General features: G+C 38.2%; 1 protein-coding gene across 5 annotated transcripts in view; it reads left to right on the forward strand.

Moving 5' to 3' along the window:
- PAX3 (paired box 3) overlaps positions 1 to 9,812 on the forward strand; it is a 61,119-nt gene that overhangs the window by 44,970 nt on the left and 6,337 nt on the right. For all 5 annotated transcript variants that reach the window (XM_018568490.1, XM_018568494.1, XM_018568492.1 and 2 more), the window contains exons 5-7: positions 3,216 to 3,424; positions 6,324 to 6,489; positions 7,110 to 7,324. In XM_018568490.1, the coding sequence (XP_018423992.1) occupies positions 3,216 to 3,424; positions 6,324 to 6,489; positions 7,110 to 7,324 (590 nt within the window). The remainder of the gene's footprint in view (positions 1 to 3,215; positions 3,425 to 6,323; positions 6,490 to 7,109; positions 7,325 to 9,812) is intronic.

Raw genomic sequence — 9,812 nt, forward strand, 5'->3', positions numbered from 1 at the left:
GGCCGTGTTCCCCCCCCCCCCCAAAAAAAAAATCTCAGCTGATGTCTGACCCTGATAAATTAGCTGGTTTAATGTTCAATATCAAAGTTCTTTTCTTGTTTTGTATGCAGGGTATTCTGATATGTTGAAGGCATGCATTTGAACTTTTGTGATTGTGTGATGTTGATCAAGGGTTTGGACTATGTCTGCAATTAATATATGGCTCTGTCATACAGCAAACTACACCCATCTGATTCACATACACATATATAGGCACATCATCATCCATACATTGCTGTTAAAACAGTAAATTATATATCAATATTTTGGTGACCTTGTCTATGTTGGCTATGCTCTGTTTCTGTAACAATTAGGAGATGCAAAATAATAAGCCTTGCTAATTCAGTTAGTGGTTGATTTCACTATTAGCTAATTAGATGTCACAGTTACCCAAAATGTGATGCACACAGTAAAGTGACTTCAAAGTAATGTAACAATTGCATTTACTATAAGCCAATCATTATTACTCAATGAGGTGCAGTTAGCAGACCCAGCATCATTCCTAACAACCAGCCAGATATTTGTGTCTGTTTTCAGGCCTGCACTTAGTATAACACAACATTCTATTCTATTCTAATATTCTATACTAATTCTTTTAAGTCCTAATATCTTTCTTACACTCCAAGTCATCCTATTTTGTAAAATTAGGTTCCACTTTTGTTGAATTGCTTATAGAGATTGCTAGTTGTTGTCAGTAGTGTTTGCATTATGGAACAATCTACCTTCATGTAATGCTGCCTCTACAAAGTGTCATTAGATCTAATTGACTGGGCATGGGACTTTTCCAGGACAGGTTTATAAGGTGTGGATTTTTCCCTCTTACTTTTAATGGAGAATGAAAAAATTTTAGTTACAGTACATGATCTTTCATCAGAAGAGCCTCATGACTAAAATAAATAATAAAGGAGATAGGCCTAGATTTCAGTCATGCTACTGTGATGCATAGCCCCAGAAGAGATGCTTGTAACCCCTGTGGTACATCCTTCTGGAAAGCAATGGGTCAAATTTAGCTGAGATGAATCTGATTGAGAATGGGGATTTTGTGAACAATGGGATCAAGGGCAGAAAAGTTATCTGAATCCTGCCTGGACGGATTACAAACTCCTGCCTTTTTAAGAATAAGCGACAGCATCGGCCTGACTGTGAAGTTTAATTAAAAGAAGTTCCAGAATTAAAGTCTGCATCCATGTCCCATAACCCCTTGTGACCTGGAGTGCAGCCTCAGGAAAGATTTCCCTGCACAGTGTCATAAGCCATTGGTCACATGCATTCTATATAATCGAATGCATCCCGGACAGGGTAAAAATAGATGCATATTAGCTTGAAAAACAATTTAAAAGGGAAAAAGTACAACTCAGAATCAAAACCATATAAAGACCAATTTTATTCAAACTAAATATGCCTCTATGCAAGCAATAAGGAGCGGATTAGCTGAGGGGCTAATTTTATACTATCCAATATTTACCAAAACAGTTTCATTTTATGTTTAATCTCCCTGCAGTGAATTGGGTATTTAAAGTGAACATAGGCAAAATGATCCTTAATAGTAGATTAGTGAATATAAAAAAATTAGAATTATGTGTACAGAAACCCATACTAGGAGTAATGTGGGGGCTGACAGTGCTGATTTCTTTCTGAAAATGTGATTTCCCTGGCTGCCTCTGGTTTCCGTACTTTGACTTACTGACTCAGAACAAGAGGTCAGCACTGGCATCCTCTACTGGCAGTGTTTCCTTTAACAGCAATCACACAAGTGGAAATTATAAAGGGGATGAATTAGCTGCCATCGCTTTGTTACTGCAATGGTGTGGATTCTTCCACTACCTGTTGATTTCTTTGTGGTGTTTCAGGTGATGACAGATCTAATTGGTAAGTCTCAAGAAAAATGTATCTATATTTTCCCACTGACACCATTTAGACCCACATTCTATCCACATTTTAATTTTACCAATGTTATTTTCCAGGTCAGATTCAGACCTGTTTGGTAGCCATGGGGCAGTAAAGCCATGTCAATAAATAAGGCTGACATTGTTCATCTCCCTGGAGCAGTCAATTAATTACTTTATAAGTGTGGGTTGAGCAAGAACCCTTTTGGTGGAAGTTGATAGGGGTCATAGATGGGACTACATCCGATCTGGGGCCAGGTGTACCTATATTCATGTGACAAATCTTCTGTTCAAATTAAGAACATGGACAATATTTCTCACTTCTCAAACAGGATGCCTTACCACTTTCTGTGTCTCTACAGTTACCATTGTCTGTACATGTACCATGCCTTGACTGCACCAGCCACATAATATATTGCACTATAGAGATTATTGATAGTGAACATAGGCACCAGTATTCGCTTGATCTTTGCTGCCTTATTTATTTAATGGTGAATTTAAGGTATCCATCTGTCGGAAAAGATTTAACAAGTATTGACATCTGTGTCCAATATAGAGATGCTGTACTTATATGTGTCTCCTGCACCAATGAGCCTTCAACGCCATGAACAGGTTAAAGGCTTAAGCAATTGTTAACATTTTGGCAAAAACCCTTACATTGTTTTTTAGTCCCAGCATGTTCATTATATGTTTCTGCCTAACTGCAAAGTATAATGGAACAATTGGCAGTGTACAAAAGAAAAATAATATCTACAAAATGCACATACATATTTAATATACACTTACAAAACACACAAACGCACACACATAAAATATTATTCCCTGTCGGCCTAAGTAGTGATGTAGTGCATGCTGTAATGAGTTGGGCATCCTGGAGTGATTAATAACAGCGGTGTGTATTGATGAATAAGCAGGGGCCAGTTTCTATCCCTAGTGAGTATTTTACAGCATAGAACAAGATCCTGAGATGCTATGCTCTCTCCGCTGGGCATTACTACAAAGTTCGTGTTTGTTTTGTCAGACCATGCATACAGATAGCCAAGAATCAACAATCTGTGTGTTTTCCCATGGTCTGGAAGGAGCAAACTTGATTCATATCTTCCAACCAAATCATATTAAAAGAACAAAGACCTAAAGAAGATATTTTTCAGAAAGCCAATTTTATAACAATGTCCATTATTCTGTATTATATTGTCAATATATTTGATATGAATCTTAGTTCACAACACAAGATCATCATTTAAACTTATTGTTTTGGGTTCACAACAATTTGTTGTTTTTTTTCTCCAGCCCCCTCTTCGCCTCAGTCCGAAGAAGGTTCTGATATTGACTCTGAACCAGACCTTCCTTTGAAGAGGAAACAACGTAGAAGCAGAACCACATTTACAGCTGAGCAGCTGGAGGAACTGGAGAGAGCTTTTGAGAGAACTCACTACCCTGATATTTACACTCGAGAAGAACTGGCTCAAAGAGCAAAGCTTACTGAGGCACGAGTACAGGTACTTAAGAAATTTCTTTTTTATTGTCAGACAGGATTACTCGTAGTAAAGTATATGACCATTACACCAAGGTAAAATCTTCAACGAGTGGTCATTTTCTTGATGTACCCACATTTTGTCATAAAGCAACGTTTTGGGGCCACTCAGTGTCCCTTCATCAGGCATGACTCGTTGAAGATTTTACCTTGGTGGGCTGGTGATATACTTTACTATTTGGATTTGAAGTTGTGCCATCCACTATCACTGTAGCACCCATTTTAAAGGGACATACCAGTAAGGAGTGCAGTGGCAAACTTTTTGGAACTTATAAAGGATTACTCATGTCACACACCACTCAGTCAGTTGTCAAGATAATTGCAGAAACGTCACCAGCACACCAAATCCTTATAGGATCAAAATTCGTAGATTTATTGCAAACTATTGTCAGTTACACAAGCGCTTTCGGGGACCATCCAGGGTCCCTTCATCAGGCAAAGCAACTGTTCCCACCTATAAGAATTTGGTGTGCTGGTGACGTTTCTGCAATTATCTTTATTTGGCGGTGCCATCCGCAGTCATTCCAAGCACCCCTCCCTGATCACGGTGTCATACCGGTAAGGAGTGCAACTAGCCTTTTCTTTTTTCTTGGAGTTGTCAAGATAAGGCACTAAGGCAGAATGTAAAGAACATGCCACCATATATATAATTATCTGTATGCTACTCACCAATAAACATGAAATATTGTAAAATTCAAGGATATTCTCTATTATTGGGTCAGGGTGACCATCACAGTCTGTCATTAGTCATGTGTTGAGCAATAATATTTCATCTTCTTTGACAGAAGGAACAACTACTGAAATCTTGCTCAGTGTAGGCATAGGTAAATTGCTTCTAGATTAGATAATTGGATGAAGTTGATTGGCTATTTTGGATTTTCCCAGGCAGATCAGACAGTTTCATAGTTATATAGGAGTTGATAACTACACAGTTACATGGCAAATAATAATAGTACTATGACGACAAGTGACCTGACCAACAGGTTGTCTAGAATGCATTTTTTTTACTCATGTCTTGATTTTGAGAACATGGTGAAAACAATGCAAGGAGTATGATCAGTATGTTAACAGATGCAATAAGCATTGTTGTGTTTCATTGAGCATTTATTTTTGTAAGTCAATGACCCTTACCAAGCAAATGCAGGAGCCTTTCTCCAGCTGTTGTAATGTGTCTTTAACCCTCTGACTTCACAACATTCCTTATGGCTTCCTCAGATCCCGAGAGACTCATAACCTGTCACACTATTACCATGATCTACAGCCTAACAAATTCCCCTGAACATCTAACATATGGGTCTTTAACTGAGCTCAGCATGAAGCGGCATATCGCTGTCAGTCAGGACTCCCTCGCTGCTGAAGAGGTGCACAGTGCATCATATTACAGGAACAGCAGTGAACCAGTTAAAATGCTATGAAGTCAGGAAGAAATTTTTGTTTTTAATTGATATATTTTATTAAAGGGAAAAAGGCAGCAGCATACCCACGAAAATACCCAGAACCTTCAAATCTATATATAAAAAGTGTGACGCATAGAAGTATGTTCTATGCTTCGCGGCCCTGGAATATGATGTCTTTTTAAAAAAGCAATTGTTAACTCGTGCTCCCTACTTTGTAATGTGTTGCCTCATGTCCTACAGAGGGAGAAGATCGTTTACAAAAAGTGAAGCAAAAACAACAGCTGCTACCAATAGATTACCTATGTATTCCTTGCTTCATCTGAAAGATTACACTTGATTAGCTTCTATAAGCAACTGTCCCAATTCTGCTCCATTATTAAAAAAACAATTAAAAAAAAATCAGCTACTGTATTATCATTTCTAGTGACCTCTAGATAATTGTGTTCTCCAAATAGCAATGAATATATCTATCAACAATATTACAGGATTTGCTTATCTGCTTTTTTAGTTTCATTTAAAATAGAAGTGGTTGCTCTTAAATCTGTTGGCTGTACTCCCTAAAGCTGGCCACACAGTTGGGCTGATTTACTAAAGGAGTTAAGAACCTTTAAACTAAATTGTGTGAATATTCACATAAATTATCTAATAATGTGAAGATGAAATAAGTAAACAGGAATTTGCTTTTTACATGATTGGATAACTAAAGTGAATATTCATACCATTTGTTGTGTGAGGATTCTCAACTCCTTTAGTGAATTTGCCTCAAATAGTATATTCTCTGTAATATTATCTTTATATATACCAAAAACTCAGCAGGTGGCCTCCGTCAAGAATTTATTTGATTTGCATGCAATCAGGTAGGCCCTTGTATTACATCGCTGTTTTATAATCTTTAGATTGTATCTTGTTGTCAGCCGGCGATCACAGTTACTGAAGGCTCAATAAGGTATAAAGACACATACATATACCCAGTCCAGTCAAAAAATGCTCAGTCTGTTATTGCTAAACACATTTTGATAATACCAGTTGCCCGTCTGCCTCTTGTTTCTTTACTTTGAAATACTGACTGACCAAAAAAATAGTTTAGAAGGCACTGAAGCCAATGGATCAGCATGGCAGCCAGGCAATGAGAGGTCAGGAATGACAGCCGTCTTACTTTTTTATTAGAGCTTTCCTTTAACGCTGAAAAATCTCATACTCAGACTTTAGATAATGGTGTAATCCCAGTGGTTTTCAGCAATCACTTTCAATAATGTAAAGCCATAAAATATATTTTATATTTCTTTCCACTCTATTTCCCACAACATAAATCTGAATCATATCTGGCAGAAGATGTATTGAGGACGTAACTGATATCTGATTTCTTTTCACATGGTTTTTTCCCCCCAGTTTGTTGTACACACATTGTGGCTATAACTGGCCTACTCCTTCACTGTCACTGACCAACTCTGAACATTTCCCTTTCAGGTATGGTTTAGTAATCGCCGTGCCAGGTGGAGAAAGCAAGCAGGAGCCAATCAACTAATGGCATTCAACCACCTGATCCCAGGGGCATTTCCACCTGCAGGCATGCCAGCTTTGCCAACCTACCAGTTATCGGAGACATCGTACCAGCCTACTTCAATACCGCAAGGTACAATAATAAGCCTATGTCATTCCTACTTCTAATTTCAGTACAGCGTTGCATGACGGAATAAACGTCAGTCAAAGTATCGCAGCGCTGAATACTGAAAAATGGCCTGGCCAGGAAGGGGGTCTAAACACCTGGTCTTGAAGTGGTTAAAGATATTGTTTAAACTATTTATGTTATCTCCCTGCACAGTCAACGCAGTCAACATGTCTAATGTTACTAGACTGCATGTATCTAAAATGGCCATATAACATAACATTATTATGATTTTTATAGAAACTACAATGCTACTGAATGAAAATTACTTTTATGCTGTGTCAAATGACTGTCAGGAAGCATGTGGAAAATATTAGAATTCTTTGTTTCTGTGTATGGCCCCTTCTCCTCCTTAGCTGAACCTGGAAGAAGGTCCCATTACCATGACACCATGACACCATTCAGCCCTTCTGTTCTAGGTGTGAACTGTCAAGTTCACACAGAAGGGAGGGAGTGGGCACGGGTACAACATTTTCAGGGTCATGTTATCTGTTCTCTGATTTCACAGGAAAGTTTTCATCTAGCTTATTTGCACATGCTAATACTTTTTTTACATAGGTTAAAAATCAACATTATTTTGTTTGCAGCTGTCTCTGACCCTAGCAGCACCTTGCACAGGCCTCAACCTCTCCCTCCGAGCAGTGTTCACCAAAGCAGCCTTCCTTCAAACCATGAGAACAGCTCGGCCTACTGCCTGTCCAGCGGCCGCCATGGATTTTCCAGCTACACAGACAGCTTTGTACCCCCATCCGGGCCTTCCAACCCCATGAACCCCACCATTGGCAATGGCCTTTCACCTCAGGTCAGTTGACTGTTTTCATTCCTTTAACTGCATGCCAGAACCAAGCAGGCTGAGCACCTGAGGCAAGAAGGGAAGAAATTGCCAAATTCGAACCATAAAGAGCTCTTTATATGAGCCACATGATTTTGTTTTGCAAATTTCCTTCCCCTTTTTCCTCCTCCACCCCCGCACTGGCTACTTCAAAAGCTGAGGCTGGTAAGCTGTCTTTCAAGTGTTTTTCTTTCCCCAAAATAATATAGACCTTTCTAGGAACATGACAGTAGCCACAAGGCACAAATTGCAACATGAAAAATAACAAATGTGAAAAAAACATTATTTCTTTACACGACATCGTGAGCACAAATTAAGTTTTAAGCTTCTATAAGTTACTGTCTGTTGCTAATTTATTTATTAAGGCAAAGAGCAGTGTGGGAAGTACAGCCATTGCATGCCACACAGATGAATAAACTGTGCTCAAATGTACGGATTCTTGATAATGTCACTAATGTAACAGGCAATGACAATTCTATTTAATCAGAAAGGATTTATTTTCTGGACAGTATAGTAAAAAATAATTTGACACATAAAATAAATAGAAATATAATTCAATTATTGTAAGTTTACATAGTTATTCACAAAAGGGAGAAGAGTTTGGAGAAGGCAGGAGAAGTGAACAATCTAAGACAAAATAGCTGAAGTGGAAAGTGAGCTGAATTGGAGAATTCTTCCAAATCAGCTATTTTGGCCTATAATTGTTTACCTCTGCCTTCTCCAAACTCTTCCCCCTTTTGTGAATATCCCTGTTAATTTTATAATAATTAGATCTGTGTTCATTGCATGGCAAGTCCAGTTACAGCCAAGTCAAGACAAACAGTGCTGATATGGGAATGGCAAGATGTTCTGATTTGGCATTGTATGTGTATGGTCATTATGGCAAAGACCAAAGTTGCAGCAAGCAGCCTGTTTTAGTAGTCTATGAACAATTTTAGAGAAGGATCCTGCTACTGCATGCCAGTAGACTGAATAAATGGTTTGAAGGAATTGTAGCTTGTGCTAAGCTATGCAGCAAATGTAAATATAGTGTAAAAATGTATGTTGTTCTAATAATGTAAGCAAGATTTTTAGGGAACGTATTTGTTGAATGTTACTGGATGCGTTTTATTAAAGGCACTTGGCTTTTAGACTTGGTGGTCCATTAAAACACATTCACATTTACAAACCAGAGGGATATTTATGCCTTGAAACTATATGAGCAATAATTAGGCTGTTAATTTTCATTCAGAGGAGTTGGGTTGTTGTATCTGGGAATTGCACTGAAATAAATTGACTTGGTGATTGAGTGTCAAAAGGTTGGTTGAATTTACTACGGTCCACATCTGCCTGAGGTTGGCTTGACATTGTTAATGTGTGTCTAAACACAGGGATTTTTATTATATCAGAGGGACTAATATTCAGGTGTCTAATAGTTTCACTGAACGGCGTGCAATCTATAATTAAAATCAGGCCTCTTTGTGGGGCTAAGTGGGGGCAGCTTCACAGCTATGAATCCTCCCCGAACACTTTTTCCTCTCGGCAGTGAGAGGAAACAGAAGGATATTGAGAATGACATAAATGAAAAGTGAAAAGACAATTATACCCAATTACACACTCATCAGCCTGGTTCTAGCACTGAGAGGGCATCTTAATAGGCAGAAAATGAGATTTTAATGGCACAAAGGGGAGCAAAAATAACGACTTATATCTCTTCCCTCTCGTCTACGTGAGGTTAGCATCTTGAGACGGCTACAGCAGCTCTCTGCTAGACAGTGATAAATCTGTGAAAATATAAAGTTCAAAGACTCTGGAGTTAAAAGGTTGCATAGTAAAATGCAATGGAATAAACATTACTGCCTACAGGCAAAAAACTCATAAAACCTTCCTTTTCTAACAGTAAGTGTAATTAAGTTTCAGCTCTTTCTATTGGGTATTAGCAGAAAGCCTAAACTTTCCAGCCTTTAAGACACAGTAGGAGTGAATGGCGTGAAGACTGAACAGCCTGGTTCCCTAATGCTGAGGAATGACATAAAACAGGGTTATAGAAATCAAGGGTCAACTACTAATTAATCGGACTGGTTGCATCTGTCTATGGCCACATAAAAAATGTACCTAGAAAAAGCCAAATATATTTAATATAATATGTTTATACTTTGATGCTTAAAGGACCAATACGCCTATTATAAACATTGATAATATTTACAATTATATTTAAAGGGGTTACGTACAGTTTAGAACACAATAAACCTACTCAAATTAAAGCTGCATATATATCGAGAGATGTTTTGTTCCATATAGATGATTTCATAATCAGTAATTCTACTAAAGGTCACTATGGCCAACCTCTTACCAATCCTGTTGGGTACCCAATGAGATGATCTGGGGATGATCGGCGTCTCTATGGCCAACAGCATATGGCATCAGACGGCCACAACCAACTGATCTCAGGTGCAGAAAATCATGTTGAAGATTTGTA

Source organism: Nanorana parkeri, unplaced genomic scaffold (assembly GCF_000935625.1).
Source record: "Nanorana parkeri isolate BGI_ZX_2015 unplaced genomic scaffold, ASM93562v1 scaffold1197, whole genome shotgun sequence".
NCBI classification, from domain to species: domain Eukaryota; kingdom Metazoa; phylum Chordata; class Amphibia; order Anura; family Dicroglossidae; genus Nanorana; species Nanorana parkeri.